General features: G+C 40.3%; 1 protein-coding gene across 1 annotated transcript in view; it reads right to left on the reverse strand.

The window, feature by feature from the left end:
• Positions 1-14625: 14625 nt before the first annotated feature.
• The window catches only part of PRUNE2 (prune homolog 2 with BCH domain), a 153456-nt gene continuing 143365 nt past the window's right edge, over positions 14626-24716 (reverse strand). Inside the window, exons 18-19 of the mRNA XM_006122482.4 lie at positions 22589-22636; positions 14626-18324 (exon numbers count right to left, since the gene is read on the reverse strand). Coding sequence (XP_006122544.2) covers positions 18291-18324; positions 22589-22636 — 82 coding nt within the window. The 3' untranslated portion in view covers positions 14626-18290. The remainder of the gene's footprint in view (positions 18325-22588; positions 22637-24716) is intronic.

Genomic DNA, 24716 nt, shown 5'->3' on the forward strand with positions numbered 1-24716 from the left:
TCTGTGCTGAGCCTCTAACGAGGTGTAATACAGAACAACCTACTCAGTAGGCATGGGGCCATGACGACTTAAGCTACCTTTGCGCTCTTCTGATCCAGGAATTGTGTTGTGTCCTTGTCATAATTGGACCGTCCTGGGAACCAATCTAAATTATAGCAGTCTCTTTGCAGTGCCCTGTTGGCAGCACTGCTCCAAATCTCTTCAGTGCTACATGCTGTAGTGTAGTCCCATGGTAACCCAACCCTTCTCACACATCCACTATGCAGAGCTTGTAAATTGGTCCTCATGAGATAGCTTTATAGGAGTCCTCCTCAGTTCCAGCACCAGAGAAAGGGTTCCCTGATTGGATCCAAGATGTTAGTGGCTTTTTACATCCCACTCCAGCCCTTTTAATCTGATACAGGTCAGATGGAGGATGAGAATCTTAACCTGGTCTATCAGGTTATTACAATCAGGGCTTGGATCCAACAAGCTCAGATATAGCAGCTTATAAGTGCTAGTAACTTGTTCTCCAGAGTCTCAACTCACTTTCTTAAAAAAAAATGAAAGTGTCTCATTTATATTGTGAAGAAACCCCCCTGAAAAAGTGAACCAGGTGTGATTTAGGTAGAGAGATCTGTGTGATTTTTACAGAGATCCTGGTCCAATAGTTTTGGGGTGTAACCTGCCCTATTCCTATAATTAATGTGGTTGGTAATTTTAAGTGTCTTATATTGCTGACCGTTCTATTCCTTATGTAAGGAAAGGACCTACCTACCAGCTCTCAATCTACCCCTTTCCCAAACACTAATGTCCAGGACAAAGAAAGGGAGGGTTCCAAGGTTTGCTAAAATGTGAACTGTGCAGAATGTTTGCTTAGCATGTGTGATAACATTCTTCCCTTTCTTTGAGTGGCAGTGATGACGTGCTAGCTGGCATCACTCTTATGCCTATTCTGTGGCATGTAAATTACCACGTGATTAGAGGGTAGGAGTGTGTGACTTATCTAGTTTGAGTCATTTATCCATTGCAGGTGTTGCCTGCAGTACATGGTTTCATTACAACATTCATTAAACTGCAGAATGGAGATTCCGGGACCAGTTTTCAAAATAAATACAGTTTTCAGGCACCTGAGTAGCCACTTTGGTACTCAAATCTGGCTGCAAGCATATTCATTTGTGCCCCCAATCTGTTTTTTTAGGCTGGGATCGCTATGCAATTGTTTTTGTTTTGTTTTAACATTTCTAAAAAGGTCAATGGCTGACATAAAATTGCAGTTCTTCAATAGCTCAGACTGATTCATCGTGGAATATAAACTCTGATAAGGACTTTTTTAGGTTTGCATGCTATATTGTTTGTCACTGAGTTTTCTAGAGTTGGGACATATAAATTGTTTTGACAACACTTGAAAGAGGGATGAGAAAGAGACTGTTATTTGAGCAACAGAAAACAAACAGGAAAGGAGAAGTAATTCTGTTTACTTCCTTGGTCATCCTGTAGAAAAGAAACCACATCCAAATGCATTTCAATAGAAGATCAAGTTCTCTGCATCGTTTTGAGGGCCATATATAAAGTGACTATTTGAAAAACTATTTGATTGTGAAACAATTTTCAAACACTGCAAGAAACAGCAAAACTTTACAAAAACTAAAGTTTGTTCTATCATGATACCTTATGCTCTCCTCAACACTCTTGAAGACTTCTTTCACAATTGTACTTTTTCTTCAGATAAGAAATAAACACTGCCCATTCTCACAACCTGTCCCAGTCCCCTTCCCTGGACAGACACCAGTCTGTTATAAGGGGACCCAATTTCTTGATTCCAAGTGCTTCTAAGCTTGCTAGGTCTGGATAGTTACAAGCCACTGTTCTTAGCTCTGGTCTCTTTGGTGCAGATCCCATGTTTACACCCTTTTGGGGTTATGGGACCCTACAGTCAGCCAACTTTAGTCCCCAGTCTCAGTTTCACAGCCCTCCTAAGCTTTCTCAGACACGTTCTCCAAGAGCTTACCTGACTGTGGGAACTTTAGTTTCTCACTGTAACCCCTTCAGGGACAATGTAACAAGAAAACAAGGTATGCACACTTAGCAAAATATCAGAGGGGTAGCTGTGATAGTCTGTAACTTTAAAAACAAGTAATCCTGTGGCATCTTAGGGTAGGTCTACACTACAGAGGAAGATCAAAGCTGCCATGGTCAATCTTTCAGGGTACAAATTAGCGATCTAGTTAAGACAGCTAATTCGAAATGACAGAGGCACTCCAGTCGATGCTGGTAACCCTGCTTTCATAAGGAGTAAGGGAAGTCGAAGGAAGAGTGTTCTTCCTTCAACTTCCTGCAGTCTAGACAGTGCCAAAAGCCGAGTTAAGCTACTTCGACTTCACTTACACAACTTCACCTACGTTAATTGTGTATCTTAATTCAAACTTATCCCATAATGTGAAAACTTGTACCTTCCACCAATAGAAGATGGGCCAATAAAAGATATCCCACCTACAGTGTCTGTAAGTGGTCAGCCGAGCTCTGAAGACACTCAAAGGGAAAATTCACTCTAGGCAGCATTGTTCTCATCAGCAGAAAATAGGGGATAAGCCATGTGTCTACACTGTCTGTCTAATCACCTCCTTACTGTGGTACATGACCCATCTGCCAGTACTCTATGGTTACGTCTACACTGGCATGGTTTTCCGGAAATGTTTTTAACGGAAAAGTTTTCCGTTAAAAGCATTTTTGGAAAAGCGTGTCTAGATTGGCAGGACGCTTTTCCGCAAAAACACTTTTTGCGGAAAAGCGTCCGTGCCAATCTAGACGCGCTTTTCCGCAAAAAAGCCTCGATTGCTATTTTCACAATTGTGGCTTTTTTGTGGAAAACAAATCTCTGGCCCTTTTGCGCAAATGTTTTTCGGAAAAAGACTTTTGCCCAAACGGGAGCAGCATAGTATTTCCGCAAAAAGCACTGATTTCTTACAGTAGGAAGTCAGTGCTTTTGCGGAAATTCAAGCGGCCGGTGTAGACAGCTGGCAAGTTTTTCCGGAAAAGCCGCTGATTTTCTGGAAAAACTAGCCAGTCTAGACACAGCCTATAAGACTTCCTTTTTACTTCCCTTTAGTGAGAGTCCCAAGACTTCCTTGGAGGCAGCTGCAAACAGAGGCCAGGGGAATAGGGCATCTACTGAGCAGCACTGCCATGGGACTCAAGGAGGGGGAGGAGAACAGAGTCAACACAGAGAGTCCTGGTTTCCAGTAAGGATTCCCACATCAGTAGTCATGGAGGTGTGGGAGGACAAATGGAGAAAACTCACCAGGCCCCTCCCAGGTATTTCCTCACAGATTACTTGACTCTAAGGCTGGTTGGAGACCCCCAACAGCATTAAGAAAAGCCAGTGTGGTCCTTGATTAAATACCTTTGTCAATCAGTTTGTGTAGTAATAGAACATTTTGCACAAATAGGCCCCCCTCAGAAACTGGAGTAGAAAAATGAAAAATAAAGAATGAAAATGTACTTCTTATCCCCTAATAAAACTACCAACTACATAAACCGGTGTGTGTTGATATAACAATATTTTAAAAAATGCATAGCAGCAGTGGATTCACCAGGCTGCAAAATGGAACACACCTTCAGCAATGCAGAGTGGGCATGGACTGATGGGAGGGCTGTATGTACTGGCATGTCTAAACTACATCCCTCTTTCAAAGAGGGTTGTAAATTAGAAAGCTCAAAATTGCAAATGAAGCTGTGATTTTAATTTCCTGTGTTTGACTTGCATAATGGCGGCCGCACGTTTTTTCCAAAAAGGGCTTTTCGAAAGTGAAACCGCCATATAGATAGGGTTCTTTAAAAAAAAAAAACCCTGTTTTTTGAAAGATCCTGTACTCCTCAAAACATGTACAGGATCTTTCAAAAAAGTGGGTTTTTTCGAAAGAACTGCGTCTACTTGGCAGTTTCACTTTTGAAAAGCCCTTTTTTGAAAGAACGTGCAGCTGCCATTATGCAAATTAAATGCAGGAAATTCAAATCCCAGCTTCATTTACAATTTTGATCTGTTTAATTTACATCTCTCTTTCGAAAGAGGGATGTAGTCTAGACATAGCCCAAGGCTGTGTCTACATTGGTGTTATCTTGCGCAAAAGCAGCTGCTTTTGCGCTATAACTTGCTGCCTGTCTACACTGGCCGCGAGTTCTTACGCAAGACCACTGACATTCTAATGAATGAAATCAGTGCTTCTTGCGCAAGAACTATGATGCTCCCGCTTAGAAATAAGCCCTCTTGCACAGGCAACATGAATTACTTGCGCAAGAAAGCCCTGTGGTTAAAATGGCCATTAGAGCTTTCTTGCGCAAGACAGCATCTACACTGGCAAGGATGCTCTTGTGCAAAAGCACATCTCTTGTGCAAAGGCACATGCCAGTGTAGATGCTCTCTTCTTGCGTAAAATCATGCCAGTGTAGACGTCGCCCAAGAGTGAAAGATGAGCAAAAGGTAAGTGGTGCCACTTAGCTTAATGCAGAAATGTTTGGTAACAAGCCAGTGGTGTTTTTAGGTGCCATATAATGAATTAATTTATTTTATAAATAAGTACTTTGATTTTCTGTAAAGGAATCGTCAGACCTGCCTCATCAGTTTTACATCAAATTGAATGCTACACTGAGTGAAATCCAAGCATCTGTCTTAACTGTAACACTGAATTATCTACACTCAATCAAGTTGTTTCTCTCACATTACTCTAGCTTGAGTAAGAGCAAATACACAACAGAGTAACGCTCAAGGGACTATATACACATAAGTGCTGCACTTATTTATGAGGTGACAAAACGTCTAAGGTATATCCAATAGACTCATGTTTTCCAGTTTAAAATTCAGGGGGACAAGATGGGAGTAAATTCCCTCTCAAAACCTCAATATTTACATCTAACAGTGGAACCGTTTTTTTCTTAAGCACCTGTTTTGTTTCAGTTTGCTTCCCCTGGCCATATGCGTATAGCCAGAATTCCCCACAAACCAAACAGCAGACCTACCTCCCACTATTCCTGCTTGATGAGTGCCACTTGAACAACAAAGATAATCTGACAAGATCAAGCGTCTAGCTTCTGAACATAAAATGAGCAGAATGTAAAAAAGGCAGACTGGTGCTCTGACCCCAACCTGCCGTCACTCATTTCAGCTCCAGTTTGCTCTGTGAATCAGAACTCAAATACTATTCCATATCCTTCTTTGGTTTTGCTTCCAGCAAGTCTAACTTTACATTGCCGTTATATGCCATTTCTATTCTGGTTGTCTTTAAGGTTCTATGGACAGGTTTATGCAAACTACCCAAACTTTAAATGCTGAGTGTTTAAATAGAAACATGTCTTTTTATAGCTTTAAGGCATTTGCTGTTCTCAAACACTCATTTCTGAATTGCTTCCTCGTTAAATTCCAAGGAGCAGCGTGGGAAGCTCCTTCTGCTAATGACTTGAGGCACCCGTGGTTACAAGTTGTGAAACAGTGAAGGCTGGTGACAACCATCAACCGTGTAGGTGGATCTGACACATGAACGGTATGAGAAGAGCCATTTTTACAGCAGCTACTAAAATTAATGCACACAAAGCCCCCATGAGAGGTTTGTACTATTATGAAGTGGCTTGATCAGGGATACATCATGTTCTACAAATCGAGCATTTTGCTCATCAGCTTTTAAATTATAAGTATTTATGGAAATACAGGATCTCGTTTGCATCTAGCTGTAGAGTAGAATGGGTAAGATCAGAGTGTCAAGAAAGACTGTGCTGGGCAGTTCTATTTTGATATAGGTGACAAAAATTAGGGTTACCTACAACACTATTCACAGTCTCCCACAGGAAAGCCATTTTAGACAGCATGTGATAATGTTTGGCTCTTTGGCATGCTAGAGAACACCCTTCAGGTCATCCTGATGCCTAATCACTGATCCAGCCTCTTATGTCTTGTCTTTACTGCAAAGTTAACTCAAGCTGTGGCTTAAGGGTTGCTCCTGCCTACTCATAAAACCCTTTATTTGTATGGTGGTACTTTTCACTTGAATTGACTGGCCTAACGGGGGGAGTGGGCTAAAGTTGAGTGAGCACAACTCATCAACTACTAATTCTGCAATAGTGATGCAGGCTAGCACCTGCCATTCAGTGTCTTCCCACAACCTGTTCTCTGGTCCCAAAAAGGACTTCTCCCAATGTCCATTAGAAAGAATTAATAGAATGATTCAACGTGTTGCAATGCTATAGGTGTTGATCCCCTTCTATGACTCACTCTTCGCATATAAAAGGGAATGGAAGAGATGTGTAAAAAGGCTTAGAGCAGTAGCAGATCACATTGTGCTTGATGGTACATACCCTTTGCATCAGAGTGCAATTTATCACCGTTCAAATGTATAATTTAGGCCCTGCTTCGGGAAAGCACATAGGTACGTGCTTAACTTGCTTAAGAACGCTTTCCTGAATTGGGGATTTCATAGCAACACAAATATATAGCACTGAAGTGTGGGCCAGAGACACAGTTTAATGAAAAGAGACTTACCTAGAACACAGGGAGGACAGGACAATGAAAAGAATGAATGTTAGCCAGAGACACAGTAGAGGCCTGCACGGATACAAAATTTGTATCTGCAGCTGATAATCCATTAACTTGGTCCACCTATCCATAGATTTGAAGGGCTTCGGATGTAAAATTTGGCTCCACATCCATCTCCAATCTATAAATATAACCTGTAGCTATCCATATCCACAGATGCAGATTTGCAGGGTTCTACCTGTATGCTCTTATGTTCTATGTTAGAACAGAAATTGAGAGAGGGTATTGTAGGCCAAAGACTGTAACAGAGATCATGAGCTTTCTCGTCTTTGCTCATTTGGAGACAACTGGTCTGAGCCACTGCATATGGAGCAATACTGATGGGTTCCCCAATGTCTCAGTCCCAGAGGAGCTCTGAATCAGATAACTTACAACACAGACACTTTCAGGCTGACAAAACACTGACAGGTGAATCAAATATACAAAAAAATTAATTATTTCAGAACATCAAAGAAAATGATGCATCAGTCACGCTGGTAATTAATCTTTCCAACTTTTTTGCTAGTTTAGGATAAATAAATCTCTGCTGTTGTTACAGCTGTGCAGCTGTGATAACGTGGGGTTTTTTTTCCAGTGTGAACACTTACTAGATTGAATACTATTGCTATGAATGGGATTCATTAGGCTAATGAGTATTAGAGATGAGAGTGGGAGTAACTTATAACCAGGGCCAGAATGAATCATCAAAAAATCCTCATACTGGAGCACAAAATAACTGACATCACACTAATAAAACATTTAATCAAAGACCAAGGCTATTTTGGGGGATTATTGCAGTGCAACTCCCACGGAGACCAATGGGATTTAATGCTATTGTTCTTTATTAGGTGTTCTTGGCATGTCACAGGGGAAACTGCAACACCAACCCTGCCCTGAGGAGGTATAATCTGAAAGCCCAATTCTATAACTCTTTTTAGTACATTTCCTTTCCTTCACAGAAGTCATCTCCTTGACTTATGCCAAAGTGGCCAGAGGATGAGGCCTAAAGTGAAACCTGACATCATAATGATGAAAAACACTGTGGTAGGAGGTGTTAGCAAAGGACAAGAGTTGCTGCTGTGTAGCAGAAGGGCACAATATACAATCCAGGTGGTTCCTTTTTATAAGGCCTATGGGGCTGGAGAATGTTTTGGGAGACAGGGCTGCCATCCTTGCAGGATTCAATGTGTACAGCATTTCAGTATTCTTGTGGTGATATTTCCATGCTCATTAATTATCTATGATAATCAATATTAGAGAGCAAATGGGCACAAGCCCTTTGAGCTAGGAAGGAAAGGGATGGGATGCCACTTTTTAAGTCCACCATTTTGAGTTTTCCCTCTAAAGATGATGGTCAACCTACATGTCACCATCCCCTGCCCGAAAAGGATGGGAAAAGAGGAAAAAAGGTGGGACAGGTGGGTCACCTGACTCTAATCCACCCAGTGACAAGAGGGCTTATAAGGGATGTTCACTTCAGGGCTGACTGCATGTATACCCTCTGCACAACTCAGTGTGGCTGGAGCGCGAGGGAGCAGACTGTTTGGCTTAAGCGGCCATCTGAGGCAGAAGTCGGGTTGCTGCCACCACAGCCCCCACTAGAGAGAGAGTCTGGGACAGACCTCTGTGGTACAGCAACCCTGTGCCCTGCTCTCACAATGACTGCAGGTGCAGAGGTTGTTTGTTTAAGGTTAAGGAGACTTCAGCAGACCAGTCATGCACATATACATACTTACCATCACTCACCTTTCAGTCCGCACACTGCACACAGGACGGCGTGTCAAGAATGGAAGAAAGAAAACCAGAAGCAAGAAGACCTTCCACCGATCTGAGTCTCTGCAACTCCCTCCTGTCTCCATGAGTTCCCTTTTCCCAGCCTGAAGCCTCACTGAACATTGTGATGGTGGTAGGACCCCCTGTTGTGGTGTTGCCCCCTGTTTAGACCATTTATATTGTGGGTTCTGGCTTTCAGCCATTGTTTCTTATGACATCTGGATTTTATGTTCACTCTTTCCCAAGTTTAGTATTTTGTTAATAAAACAGTTATTGTTCCAGTCACTTGTATCTGCCTTGTTCAATATCAGGTAACACAGATACGGAAAGGGTGGAGAACCTGGGTTCTCACAGACAGGATTCAGTCCTGGTTTAATATCCAGGCTAAATAACACAGCAGTGAAGCACACTTCTTATGGCTGAGATCAGTTTAGATTCAGGTAGAAGGTATCAGATGAGTTGACTAAACCACGCCTTGCTCATAAATCAAAAAGGGACACGTCCTTGTTTCCTTGCCTGTTGATCATTTCGTTAGTAGGAGGAAATATACATCCAGAACACTCTCCTGACAAGAAAACAGAGGTGTCCAACAAAAGCCTGTTGATTCAATATATGCCAGAGCAAAGTTAACTTTTTGTGCTAATTAGTGCTACAACGTCCCTTTGTTGCTGTGTCTCTGACTAACGTTCATTCTTTTCCTGATCTTGCTTTGTTTTTTGTGTATCTAGTCTTTACATAAAACTGCCCATCTCCACTTCTTCCTCATGCATGCACATCTTTTATATTTTGCTTCTTCTTTTCTTTATTTAATTCTCTCTCTCTCTCTCTCTCTCTCTCATTTGCAGCTGTAGTATAGATGCTTCCTGCATTGATGGAAGGAAATATAAAAATAATCCACACTTAGGAAACTTCCACAAGGTGGTAGGTAGGTCAATGTACATTTGCATAACCCTGAGCACCACCTAAAACATTCGTCAACATAGCTGTGAAGAGGGGGCCTTATTAGTGGGGTTTTTTTTGTTTTGGTTCCCTATCTCCCACTTCTGTACATCATCTTTCCTCTCCCTTCATCTGTTTCTTGCTCTCTAGTTGCCTTCATTGCCTCCCCCAGTCTCTGGTAAGTACAGCAGTCTTCCCTGTTTACTCCCAAAAGGTCAAACCATACATTAATATTCTATAGTTTTCCTCTCCATGCCTCCAGGGTTAACAGCTTAATGTAAATTCTACCAAAACCTCCAGTAATAAAGGAGCAGATGGAACTCTTACAGGCATTTGTATTGCTGGCTTTAATGCTAGCCTGTCACAGTAAGCTAATGCTTTTATATTGTCTCGCTTCTTGCTCAGAGGAGACAGTTTTACATCTCAAAGTTGTATGGGAAGCACTTGTGGTTTCTGACATACCTAGTGGAGAGGCAAGAAGTTTAGCTACTGATATTTCTAACTTTTTTGACTTATACCCATATACAAATGGATATGGTGCACATACTGCCTAAATCCAGACCCCTTCTATGTGGGAACAGCAAACACTGGTGAGAGGAAAGCTCAGGTTCAAGTTCACTCTTCTGAGGAATGATTTGCCACCTGCAGTGGTACTTAGGGTTCCACGTTGAATCCCGTGGAACATGCTGAGGGCACCCATGGACTCCTGCCTTCCTAGCTCTGAGCAGCCAAGGTCATTGTAATAGCTAGAGAGAAGGAAGCAGCACAAGTTAGTACAAGCTCAGGCTGTTTTTACTTGCAAGTTGCCTTATGGGGGGCAGGGTGGGGAGAATCTGCTGGCTCTTCTGCCCCTGACAGCTAGAACACTAACCAGGTCATCATGGAGGAGCTTCTAGGGGAGTTTGGTGAAGGGCCAGCAGCATGCCCTGGGCACCAAACTCCCACTTCTGCTGGTCCAGGCTGTTCCCTATGTGCAAACGGAAGGGAAAAATGAAGCTCTGGCATTTTAGAAAGCCTAGGTTAACTTGAGAAGTAACTTATGAGAGTAACTACTTTCTCTGAAGGCTCTAAATCCTGCTGTAGAATACAACACCAGCCTGAGCCAAGCACAGTGCAGGAAGGAGTAACGGAAACAAATGTCTTATCACTGTTCTCAGCGTTTCCTCTACTATTCTACTCCTGGTCCCTTTGAGTACAAATAACTTGTCATGCAGAACAGTAGTTTCACATCTACATACTGACATTTTGTATAGATATAAAAAAAGGTCTTACTTCTAAGTCACTTATTGCAGATCATCATGTCATATTGCTGCAAAGTGAAAGAGCAAAACTATTCTGGAATCCTACACTGCAAATAAATAAATAAAAATAAAAAACAAAAAGCCCTCATCACTGAAAGGCACATATAACTTCTTGCTGATGTTTTAACTGCAAATCTGAAAAGCAAAATGCTCCACAAAGCCCTGCTTGTATTCATCTATAGTATACTCCCCAGAAGGAAAAGAGAACAGGTCACAGCATTATCAGCAAACAGGGGAAAACAAAAGCAAAAAATGGCAGGTAAAGCATTTATCATTGGAAAGATAAAGCAATAGCAGCCTATTTCAAAACAGCTGCTTTAGGGCTGCAGCTGTTTGTCTTTGCTCAATTTAAACAGCCAGCCCACAGACAGGCATGCTGGGAAAAAAATCATATAAAAGGGCATCTCTACAGAAGGGAGGGTTACTAGGAATTAGGTATTGGGAAAATAAGGAGTTGCTAGGGAAAAGGTAGTGGTAGTATGGAGGCTACTGGAGCACTCTTGTAGTTTATCTACTTCTGTTCCATGAGAGTGAAAGAGATAAATAAAGTTAGGTGTAAATAAAGTTAGCTGTGGAGGCTTCTCACATCATGAGACAGTTTCCCAAATAAGCTTGTTAGGCCCCTAATCAGTGGAGGCTTTTAGATGCATGCTACTGGATTTAAGTCCTTATTGCTTCCTAAATGTTAGGTAGGTAATTGTCAGTCACTCAGTGAGTATGTGACTAAAAAAAAAAATTAGGGAATAGTAATATGCATTTTGCAGCTGGGAAAAACAAAGGTTATGGGACTTAATTAGGGCCCGAGGATGAGCCAAGATTAGAATGAAGGACCCCCCCTCATGCTCTGAGCCCTGGCCTCTTCCACTAGGTTTCTTCTTCTGCTACCAAGAAGCCATGTTGGCTGTACAATTATAGACAGTTGTCAGGGACAGAGTTTGCAATGTCATCAGTAGCAGCCTGGGAAACATTGCTCTCAGTTACCAACTAAGCTGGACTTAGAATTTAAAACAGTAGCCCATGCATTTTGTAGCTTTGAAAGATCAGCCCTCTCACAAACCTTCTGCACTCACTAATCAGTTTGTATTTTCAAAGTTGCAGTATTGCAAATTTAGACATTCAAATATCCTGAGTAGCACTTCCCCCCCCGCCCCAAAAAAATCACAAATCATCTAGGTGTGTCATGTTTTTGGCTTAGTTGAGGGGATTTTTTTTTGAGCATTTAGAGTTTGTGTTGAGCTTTACTATGTGACATGAGAGCTTGAGTAACTTTATCTTAAAAAATAATAAAAAAGCTGAGGTGCTAAAGATGATCTAATCATATGATGCCACTAGCTGGGGCTTTAGGACAAAAACTATCAATAAAATGACAAGACCTGTCAATTCTGAAGCTATCTCCACAATGAAGAGGGTTGGAAACTTATTTTTATTTTTAATGAAAACTGAGAGCAGTCTTCTTAACACTTAAAATGAACCTAAACTCATGCTTAATGCCCCTCCCACTCGCAAAGGCTAAGACTACACTATTGGCTTCTTGCGCAAGAACTATTTTGTGCAAGAGAGCGTCTACATTGCCATGTGCTTTTGCGCAAGAGCATCCATGGCAGTGTAGATGCTCTCTTGCGCAAGAAAGCTCTGATGGCCATTTTAACCACAGGGGCTTCTTGCGCAAGAAATTCATGTTGCCTGTCTACACTGGCCTCTTCTGGAAGAGCTCTTGCACAAGAGGACTTATTCCTCATGGGCTGTGTCCAGACTCAGGGGTTTTTTCGAAAAAAGTAGCCTTTTTTCGAAAAAACTTCACCTGCGTCTAGACTGCAGCCGCGTTCTTTCGAAATTAAATCGAAAGAATGCGGCTTTTCTTTCGACGGTGGTAAACCTAATTCCACGAGGAAGAAAGCCTTCTTTCGAAAGTGCTCTTTCGAAAGAAGGTGTTCTTGACAGCAAACAGGCTTTTTAGAAAGAGAGCATCCAGACTCACTGGGTGCTTTCTTTCGAAAAAGCGGCTTGCTTTTTCGAAATTCCGCGTGCAGTCTAGACGCGCTCTTTTGAAAGAGGCTCTTTCGAAAGTATCTTTCGAAAGAGCCTCTTTCGAAAGAGGCTTGCAGTCTAGACAGCCATGGGGAAAGGAATAACTCTTCTGGAAGAAGCCCTGTTTTACAACGTTGTACTGTAAATTTACTTTGGAAGAATGCTCGTGCAGTGTAGACAGCCGGCAAGTTTTTGCGGAAGAACGGCTTTTCTTGCGCAAGAAGCTGCCAGTGTAGACGTAGCCTAAGCTTGCTTAGCTCCTGACTTAGAAGGTGTAGCATAGGTCAGAGTCTTTGTCCATCACAGAAATAAATTCACCGCTCAATGTTTTCTGTCACTGCATCAAAGAATGAAAAAACTGGAATATAAATGGCATGGGAGCAGAAAATGAATGCAGTCAGGGAGAGAATATGGCAATGTTAAATCCACTGTACTCATGATATATCTAGTTTTCAACAACCAGGTTTTATTTTCTGACATTGAATGGGACATTGAATTCACAAGAAGCATCCTTTCGAAGAAAAGATTGTGGTGAAGGAAAACATGCTTTTTCAACTTCTGAAGGAACGAGAATAGATGGTGTTCACATTTTAACAAATGTAACAAATTTCACAATAGATTCACCTCAGGTTTTAGAGGGGGGAAAAATCCCAAATATCTGAGCTGTTTGAGCAGCACACTGAGGCTACGTCTAGACTGGCATGATTTTCCGCAAATGCTTTTAACGGAGAAGTTTTCTGTTAAAAGCATTTGCGGAAAAGAGCGTCTAGATTGGCACGGACACTTTTCTGCAAAAGTACTTTTTGCGGAAAAGCGTCCGTGCCAATCTAGATGCACTTTTGCGCAAAAAAGCCCCGATTGCCATTTTCGTGATCGGGGCTTTTTTGCGCAAAACAAATCTGAGCTGTCTACACTGGCCCTTTTGCGCAAAAGCTTTTGTGCAAAAGGACTTTTGCCCGAATGGGAGCAGCATAGTATTTCTGCAAGAAGCACTGATTTCTTACATGAGATTGTCAGTGTTCTTGCGGAAATTCAAGCAGCCAGTGTAGACAGCTGGCAAGTTTTTCCGCAAAAGCAAGTGCTTTTGCGGAAAAACTTGCCAGTCTAGACACAGTCTAGACACAGCCAAAATGTCTGCATAGCCTGACTTAATAAAAATTAATAGTTTTCTACCCGTTCTACTCTGATCAAATCTCCTGCTAATTAACCTGATAATCAGGATTCTGCTCTTCCTCTCTCTGGCATCTTCTGGTTCTCCATTATTATCACTGCACTAGTGTCCAGAGACCCAAAATCCATCAGTGAGTGGCCTGACACTAGCAAAATTATGAGAGAGTCAAATATTAGATGTTGAGAAGAAGAAAAGAAAAAGAATAGCATTCTGATACCTTTATAACTACCAATACACACGTGCTATCAATTATAAACACTCATTATACATTTTGAAGTATTTGTAGAGTGTGTTACTTTGGAAACTATTTCTGGGTTCTCTCTACAACACTTAGTATATAGCTGGTCAATAATTAGAACATCTCAATAATAATTAATTGAAAACAAAGTATTTATATACTAGCAGGAATTAAGATTCTACAGCGGGACCATCAAAAACAAAGGAAACCCTAAAGCATAACTGTATTCCCCAAGGGCTGCTATATTTTGGTTACATTTTAGTATTTAGTATTTTAGATAAAAGGGGGCCTTCGTTGACAATTTCTTTACCTTCTGTGCTCCCCTGTCTGTCTCCTGGGGCAATAGCAAATGAAGACTTTAGCAGAGAGATGCCTGTTTTCTTTCCAGGCCAAATCGTGAGAATAAATGTTATCGGTTTCCGTGCAACAATGATCTAGATGCACCTGGGAAGAGAGTGGGCTGAGCACCTGAAATTTTAGTTAACCCAAACTTGAATATTTTGCAAATGATTGGTGGGGAAAATGAGGTGAATAGAGGAAGAAAAGGAAGTGGGGAGAGGTAAACTATTTGTAATGACTTACAATAATATGAGTCAGCTCACTAGTGCTTTCATGGACTATAGTGAATGCTGGAGGGAAAGCGTCAGAGCTATCAGATTAATTTGTAACATTGGAAACTACAAAAAAACTTGGAGCAGTGCTGAAACAAGGCACTTTTAATGCTGGATCACAGCTTTTTATTTCTGAATCATACATCCATATTGTACATAGTGATATTACATATTCTTGTATTGCTTAAGTCTACATTTTAGTAAGCATAGTTTTTTTTAATAAAACAAATAAGCTAATTTATTTCTTGCTCCAAGCACTCTGATACCTGGTAGGGAAAAAAAATCTGTATATAAAAGATTACATTTGTGCAATTCTAATACAATATTCCTCTTTGATCAAATAACTGACTTTTGGTTAGCTATTGTATATAATGGTTAGTATAATGTTACTATATCAGAACATTAATCTATTTAAAATATATTTTAATGCGCAAAGATAACCAAAAAACCATATTGATTTTTTACAGCATCATTTTGATAGTCCTGCATTTTTTAACATGACATTTGGTTTAAATGTGCCCTTTCCATCACCAGATGCCGTTATCAAATTAGTCTGCTCCTGATGATCAAATCCTTTCCCATAAAAGTGCCTTTAGAGTAAAATTCACCTCCTATGCAGAGAGTCAGTGCAAGGACTATGTGCCACTTAAGCCTCACTTGGGTTCTGAAAATAGGTGCATCAGATTTGTGTTGAGGCCTGCTGAAGAGTGAAGTTCTATCTCTATGAACATTCCTGCTCCCCAGAATATAATATTAATCTCATTCCAGGTACCAGTCTTCAGATGATATGAACTCATGCTGATATGCATTTTTAGTAATTAATATCCAGAACAAGTTATTAGTATATGAAAACTAACACAAATATTAATTTCTAAGTAAATGTTTATCTCCAGTATTTTAAGTGGCATTACCTTTGTAAGCCATATCAAAGCCAGGACTTGAATATCTGGAAGATGGGGTAAATTACCAGATACTAATTTTGGTCTTGTCACTGGAAATTAATACAAATTGATGATAATCAGCACCTAATAAGATCTCTTTCCCTGTGAACATTCACAGGATTTCGTAGCAAGTACATAAAATATTAATATTTTAACGGATATTGGCAGGACAGATGAAGAAGTATGAATGTGATGACATTTCAGTTTGCTTGTCAGTATGTAAGTCAGATTTTGGCAATTTCTTGTCCATCTGACACGTAAGCTATATCAGTGTAGATGAACAAATGGGCATACCGTGGCTATATCTACATTGCATCCTCCTTGCGCAAAAGCCTATGCAAATGAAGAGTGGATTAGCATATTGCTGTGCTTCATTTGCATAGTTCATTAGAGGCCGTTTTTGCGCAAGAGGCTTTTGCGCAAAAAGGAGTTGTCTACACAGCTCGTTTTTGCGCAAAAACCCCTCTTGTGCAAGAGCCGTTCTTCCTCTTTTTTCCAGCCCTTCCCAACCCAGTGAAAATGAGTGAGTCAGTGAAGGTGGGAGAGAGTAAGAGACAGAGAGAGGGGGATGGAATGAGCAGCATGAGATCTCAGAGAATGGGTGGGGCACAGTTGTTCGATGTTATTTGGTCAGAAAGTTGGCAACCCTACCAAATCTGTTTGCTCCCTCTGTCTAGTTATTCTCTTTTGTTATTTAGTAATACAGGATGCTAACAATTAATACACATCTAAGTTGAGATAAACAAAGCATCTAGATTTGCTGCCTACAAATCAATACAGCTGTAATTTCGGTGCACAACACTGACTCTTGGGGTATGTCCACACTGCAGGGCTTAATTTGAAATAAGCTATGCACATTGAGCTACGTCAATTGCATATCTTATTTCAAAATAGCTACACAGCACTTATTTCAAAATAGAGCACTCTTCCTCTGACTTCCTGTATTCCTCGTACAATAAGGGTTACAGGAGTTAGAGTAAGAAGTCTTCCAGCTTGACAGTATTTTGACACGCTTTTGAAATAACTGCCTGCTGTGTAGACATGGACTAAGTTATTTCAGGATAGCACTAGTTATTTCAAAATAGTGTTATAGTGTAGATGTATCCGTAGTGGTGAATCTTATTTATTCCAAACTGTTTCCCATAGCATCTCAAAGAACTATATATTTGCTACCAGACTCCTTTGTTTGAAGGAGACAAGTAGAATGAAGTTTATCAACTTACTTTCTGTTATGAAAATACAGTGGTCACCATTAGAAAAATCAACATTTACCCACAACCATCACACCCATTATTTCCCACGTTTTGCACATGGTCATATTGTACTGTCTTACATATTAAAATGTGGTAAAGCAGCTACGAATAAATGTTACTTTTGGTTTTTTTTTCTATTCTGGTGAGTAATCTTGCTACATAATTCAAACTGCATTTTAATCATTATTTTACTGATATAAAATACACTCTCATAATATTTCAATGTAAGCATTTAATGATCGTAACACCAAGCTATGGATTTGTATATTTTATCCATCACCTTAAAAAATCCTCAATGTTAATACAAACATGGAATGATCAGCCTGTATTACTTCAGCCAATGACACCATTTTGAATAATCACAGCTTGGAAACAGTTTTAGATGCACTGAGTTTGCTTTAAAAAAAAAAACAAACTCCAACACTGTTAGGGCATTTGATAATCATTTAGAGAAGGGGCTCTCAACCTTCTTGCGGAACCCCCCCTCCCATTCCCAATGTCCAATTAAAAACTCCATGGCCACCTTGTGCCCCAACAACTATTTTCTGAATAACTGCCTGGGGCCCCATATCACAGGAGGTCCCATGAAGCTAAGTTGCTCAGACTTCAGCTTCAGTTCCTGGTGGATACGTAGGAGGGATTTGGCTTTCTGCATGCGTAGGAGGGAGTTGGCTTTCTGTCTGGGCTCCAGTAAATCTAATGCTGGCTCTGCTTGGCAGACATCCTGAAACCTACTCATGACCCCTCATGGAATCCTGGACCCTTGGATGAGAACCACTGATTTAGATGATGAATTACTGTGTTTAAAAAATTGATATTAAAAAAAAATAAAGACACTGAACTCAATTAGTAAAATAAAATTAATTTCAATTAGTTATTTTTTCTGATAAATCCCTTTAATGTCTCACATATTTATTTAAAAAAAATAGGGTTCGCTCTAAGCAAATGATTATGTAATGTTATCTGTTGCACAACTTGAACAAGAAGCGTTTCACAGACAGCAAGAGCTATCTACACAGAGAAAAATATGAACCATATCTAGAAGTATTTTAAACAGTAGTGTTCTAGCTAATTTGTGAAACAAGCTAATGGTGTTTATTGGAATAATACCACTTTCCTTAAGCTAGAAGTAAATGTTAAACTACTAAAGATAAAACAAAACTACTACCTTGTGAGGGTTTCACTGAATTACCCATGAGGCACGTTGTTGGTTAAATCTAAAGATACTTTTAAATTAAAAATATACAGTTACATAAAATGATGCTAAATTAAATCGATTATCTTACGGCAAACAACACTTCTGAAGATCATCTACAAAGTGAGAGCCAAAGCCTGCAGTCGCTATGGCAACAGGATTGGGCCCTTAGTTTCTTCAAAAATTCTGAGTAATACCAAACTAATCCATAAAACAAAAGGAAATGAACCAAACTGCCTCTTCCTCCATGGCCTTCTGTGTCAGGGAGATGCAAACCCTCTTCTCTAAGTGCCAGGAAGTTATGATTTTTCTTTTTGTGGAGTCATGTCAAGTCTTAAAATAAACAAAACAAAACCATAATTTAGTTTTATGCAATACATTGACACTTCCTTTTCCAGTCCTGATCCAAGTCTACACTGGCACTTTATAGTGCTAAAACTTTCTGGCTCAAGGGTGTGGGGGAAAAACCCTCCGTGCACTGTTAGCTACTCCCCTCACAGAAGGTTTACATAGAGCATGGAGAGACTTCTTTCCCAGTGCTTGTGTCATGGCCACACTTTGGGCACATCTACACTACACGGAAGATCAATGCTGCCATGGTCGATCTTCCAGGCTTCGAGTTAGTGGCTGTAGTACAGACCCGCTGGATTGAACTCAAGTGGTGCCCCCATTGGTGCCAGTACTCCTGCCAGTTTCCTGTTGTGTGGATGGCAAAGAGACACGATGTAAAATATGTCGACTCCAGCTATGTAATGTACATCAGAGGGCTACGTAAGATACTCAACTCCAGCTATGTAATTTACATCAGAAAGGCTAAGTAAGAAACTCAACTCCAGCTATGTAATTTACATAGCTGGAGTTGAGTATCTTACTTAGTCCTTCTAAAGTAGCAAAGACCAGGCCTTTCAGTTTAAGTGTAGACAAAGCCTTGCTGTGTGTTGAGCACTCACTGACTTGAGTGCTCCAGTGTAATAGTCTTTGTATAGTCCCTTTGGGCCCTAACTTACTGCTAATTAAAATGGAAAATTTAAAGGTCCGATGCTGCTCCCTTTGTTATCCTTTGCCAAATTCTCTTTGATTCCAGTAGGAGTAGAATTGAACCCTATATGGTGGGAGGGGGGAGAACTGGCTACACAATGGCTTCATTAAGGATGATATCTCCAGAAGCACATTTTTTCCATTCATCATAAAGAAGCATGTGAATGTATTTACTTGAATTGAAAATAAACCTGCAATACAAACACAAAATATCCCTGGCTAGCACAGATGGGAAACTCATCCATTTGCTTGAGCAAGCTGATTATTGAAATCCGAGAGATACTATATGGAGTTAATGATATGCTTATAAATGGAAATGATTACATTATTTTTAAGCAGAAAGCCTAGATTCCTTAAAGGAATAATAGACAGACATTATTTATGGAACTGTCAGCCATGAAAAAAGAGCAATCACTAGACTGGTGGTTATTCCCAAATGTCAATATTTGTAAAAGGCCAGTGTTTTCTCCGTGCTAAACTGCATGTTTTCTACTGTATTTTTATGTGCCTTTTCCCATAAATATAACAAAATACAGCAAGGTTAATTGCAGGGATGCAGCCTGCAAATTTGATGGATCCATGGGAAAAGTATAGTATATTCCATAGTGCCCCAGCCATCCCGCAGGACAGACTTCCCACTGCCATGCTTTCCACTGCTGCCTTTGGCTAGACCCTTTGTGAACATTTCTTCCTCTGAAAGGCAGGCACAGAAAATCTAGAAAGGATGCTTGTACTGCCACTGACTCCTGTATGGCAGGAGAATTCTGTTGGGTCGCTGGAGGACCGTCCATGGAGAGCTGAAGTTTCCAATATCCAAACTGCCCTCTTACCCCCTGAATGAGCTTTCTGCCAAACCTGTGGGACCCTGGACCAACAATGTTCCTTAGGAAGCTTGCTCCGTAGATTTTGGATATGTGAAGTATCCCATGAAGCTCTGGCTTGTTCTTTACATATCTTTGTACATATCTTTACAAAGCTTTGCTCCCCTCTGTCATTGCAAATGGAGAAGAAATTCAGGGCACCCAGCAATCACCAACACACCTGCTTGTAAATGATGCTGTTTCTACCTGTAACAATCTCCCCATTATGCCTCTGAAGAATCTACGCCTTAGTTTTGTTATTCTTTAGATTAAGGCACTGCCATCACATTAGATCACTATTTTTCTTTGTAGAATATAAAGCTGCTATAAAGCTGTCCTGGAGGCCTACTGTATATTCATGTTCTCAAAAGATCAGAATTGATTTTAAAACATGCAAACTGTTTCAGCGTACCAAATATTTTGTTTAAAGAACAAAAAAGTTGTCATTCAGATCACCAAACAGAAAACATGAGCGCACACCACCAGACAAGTCTTCCAAATGAAATTTCACACACACGCTAAGGGCTGGGCAGACTCCAGAAAAGTTTCAGCAGACGACATTTGTTTTTTATGTATTTTGTTTTAAATATTGCCCACATTTGTGCAAAACTATCAATGTCAATGAGAGTCCATTTATGGGTGAAAAACTGATTTCTGAAAATGTTTGCAAGAGTGAATTTTTTCCATTTTTGGAAAATGGACACACATTTCTTTGGCATGAGAAATAGCAAGTGTTCAGTTAGTCCCAATGCAAATTCTCTGTCCTCACTGATGAACTGCATCGTTTTTGTGGCAAGAACAGTTTTTTGATTTTGTGGAAAACAGAAATATTGGTGAAGTCACAAAGGTTTTTTTTTTCCTTTTGCCAAACCAAATAAGACCAAAAAGAAATCATGATTATTTTAAAAATCTGTTTTGACACACTTTTTTCAGAGAGCTCTGAGGCTATATCTGCACTACAGCCCTGAGAGTGGCACAGCTAGCTGTACTAGTCTATTGGCACCACTGTAAAGTCTTCTATGTAGCCACACTTTTCTGGAAGGCATGAGCTGTCCTGTCAGCATGATTAACCCACACCCAATGAGGGTCTTTAGCGATGTCTGTAGGAAAGTCCTGATGACACAGCACTGTCCACACCAGCACTTTTGCCAGTGAAACTTATCTTGGTCAGGGGTGTGGTTTTTACATCTATGGCTGACAAAGCTTTACCAACGAATTGGTAGTGCAGACAAAGTCCAAGTAGGGCCTGCCAAAGTGACAGCTGGAGTTCTGGGCCCTTTAAATACCCCCTGGAGCACTGTGCAGCACACTCTTAACTAGGTATCCTGTGTCTAGGAAGATGTGTGTGTTTTAATAGTGGGAGAGGCCTGCAGGCCAGGAGTCCATTTTTGATTTTGCTACAGATACCAGAAATGACTTTGAGACTGTTTAAAGTATAGTTTTATTCTGAAAAGCAACTGTATTAAATGTTTTATTCTTACTCTTCCACATATCAGTTTTCCATGGGAAGTCAGAGTCCTATCTGCTTGCATATTTATAATCAGGCTAGTAACAGAAAAGAATTTATATTGGTTCCTGACTTAGAAAATAATGCCCAAGGAATGCTATTTTGTACATAAGAGACATATTTTTGTCTCTAACGTATGAGACAAGAATAGAGTATTTTGATATGGTATTTTGTATAATTAGTCCAAAGTGAAATGGTGAAAGCAATGATAGGGTAAATAGTTCAGTGGCTGATAGTTACTGTAAGTCAATATAACTGTACCAAGTGTTAAACATATCTACGCTAAATTTTTAATAAGTGTATTTTGCATTTTTTTAATTTTAAAAAAAGTGTTCATTTCCTTGATTGTAATTTAAAAAAATGAGAGAAAACCTTTTAAAATGTAGACCTTTTTTTCAATGAAGATAGGTTTTCACAAAGAAACATTGCAAAACATCATTGACGAGCAACATTTTGGGACCATGAAGGTGCCCAAAATGAATCTGTGAAAATTTTAAATGAAATGCCAACAAAAATGGTAATTCTTTCATGGCGCAAGCGGTTAATTTATGGGTAAAATCTCTATTCCTCCCCCCACCCCAAAAAAAAAGTATACCTCTAAATAAAAAGGAACAGTGACAGTACTGAAAAGTTTCATTATTTTTCTGTTTTGGCGCCTTTCCCACTCGTTATAGACAAGACAGGATATTATAATTCACTCTAAGTCCTGTGCAGCATGCTGTTATGCTGCCCTTGGAGCAGTCTAAAGGAGATAGTGTGACCCTCAGTGTCCCAACTTCCACCCTGTTCTTCCCAGTGCTTTGAGGAAGGTATTAAACTGTGCTAGGGCTTTCCTCGGTCCTGCATTGTAACACATTGCTAGTGCAGTGGCTGGGTGGCCTTCTCTGCAGGTAGGGCACACAGCAGCTCTGTGGAACCTTTTGCCCTTCACAGACTGCTACTAAAACAGGACTTGCAAGGGCAAGTAAGCACTTTCCACTGCACTGTAAAAATGTACAATTCAATCATCTTGAGTGCCGCAATGAAACACCATGTTTTTTTGTTTGTAAATCCTGGATTAGGTTTTCAAAAAGAAAATTGAAAGGTATTTAGTTCTGCAAAAACTACATGAAGCTTACCCAGCCCTCTGAGTCAAACTGCACAGTCATAATACAACATTACAATATAATTGTTATTAGTTGTGAATTCTTACTCCTGCTCCATAGAAGTCATTTCCGGCTCATTTGAGAGGCAGCTAGTTCTGGGTTCAAGAGAAAATAGACAGCAGTAAATATTTTCTCTGTGTTTTTCTCTCTCTCCTAAAATATGGAATTGTACTTTTGGATATAATCAATGGTCATGAATGCTGGTGATTGGGCAAAAACATTGAACAATATTTACATGAATGCAACAGTTCGTGTGTGTGTGTGTGTGTGTGTGTGTAATATGACACTGATTTTCCTCAGAGGAGACTTTTTATGACTATTTCCTTAAACATATCGGAATGTGGATGAAACATGTACTACACCTGTACACCTGCCTTTGCACATCAAACAATAATGCCCCCACGTGCTCTATTCTGCCCGCAGTGCCATAATTTGCAACCTACATATAGGAGATTATTTTCTCCCATGCAGTTTCCTTTTGCAGGTATCCTGATATATTTGAATAGATTGGACGCTGTCCCATTTCCCACCATATTCTTTTTCCATCTCTATTTTTGGGTGCCTGCGTAAATGCCTGTCACATGCCCCAAAATGCCAGCTATTTGTTGTTTACAAGGGAGATTAAATGTGAATGTTGGCAACAGCCACTCAGCCAGTCAAGTTTCTCCAGGATTAACAGCTTGTGTATATAGGGTGAATACAAGTATTTTGGATTTTTACATGCTGCCCTTCTCTTTAGTGGCAATAAAGGCTGAATTCTCAAAAGATTTTGATGGGATGTCTGACCCCAAATGAGGAGGCACCAGGAACCCATACAAGAGACACAAATCTGCATGGATGAAAAAAGAGACTGCATAAAGCCAAAGGGGGAGACTGAAGAGAATCTTAAAAAAATAGTGGCTGGTTCCAAAACAGTAGGGAAAGAAGTCATATAGCACTCCAGATGTAACTCCCTCCTCCAGAGACCTTATGCGTCTAGACTGGCATGATTTTGCGGAAATACTTCTAATGGAAAAGTATTTCCGCAAAAGCGCATCTAGATTGGCATGGATGCTTTTGTGCAAAAGCACTTTTTGGGGAAAAGCGTCCGTGCCAATCTAGGCGCGGTTTTGCGCAAGAAAGCCCCGATTGCCATTTTCACAAGAGGGCTTATCCCTGAGCGGGAGCATCATAGTATTTGTGCAAGAACACTGACAATCTTACATTAGATCGTCAGCCGCTTTTGCAGAAAAACTTGCCAGTCTAGATGCAGCCTACGAGTAATGTTCAAATGAAAAAAATGCTCTGTAAAATAGAATACATTAGAATCTCTCTTTTGGAATAGCACCAGAATAACAGTTGGATCACCAAAGGACAATGTGAATTAATGTCATTGATATATTTTTACTTCTTCAGAAATGTCAGCATTGAGCGTATCTATAGTCGTAAATCTGAAATGGAAAACTAGGACTGTATTTTACGGTTGTGCTGTTTACAGCTCATGCAGTTGATTCAAAACTCATTTGCCCCAGAACACTGAAAAATTGCTTTACCCCAGCTAAAATCTGGAACTGGCCACATTTCAAAGATTTGTCATCATAGGATCCACTCTCGTCACTCATAATCTGGTAAAAGTGAAGTGTTGTGTGCCTCTATCTAGGCATTTCTACAGTGCTTTTCTTCCATACTGTCTGAGTGAGTCATAGGCTCATTGTAAAGATATGGGAACCAGAAGGATAGAAGGGCCTTATCCCCAGCTACACCACTCATTTACTGTGCACCCAGTTGAATGTATGTCAGCCAACCCATCTGGCACTTGGGCTACATTGTAGCCCAGCTTAAACCAGTAAATCAGTGTAACATTTTTTGTTTTAGCAACCTGTCCACATTGGATACTATACATGGAATAAGTCATCTAATGAGTGAGATAAGTGGAGTATTTAAGGGACTCTAAAGGACTGATCAGCAGGGATCTTAGAAATCAGTTTGCCTTGGAAAAACAAGGAATTTGCATTTTTACAGAGCATCTTTAGCTTTTACATTTTTAAAAAATTAAACCTATATACAGTAGAGCCCTGTTATTCTGAACCTCCAATATCTGGCTCTTCATATTCACCAAACTGCGACTGACAGTCAGAGTCCTGCCTCCTGGGCCAGACACTGGTCCCCAAAAGATTATATAAACAGGATTCCATT

This window comes from Pelodiscus sinensis, chromosome 6 (genome assembly GCF_049634645.1).
Source record: "Pelodiscus sinensis isolate JC-2024 chromosome 6, ASM4963464v1, whole genome shotgun sequence".
Classification (NCBI taxonomy): Eukaryota; Metazoa; Chordata; order Testudines; family Trionychidae; genus Pelodiscus; species Pelodiscus sinensis.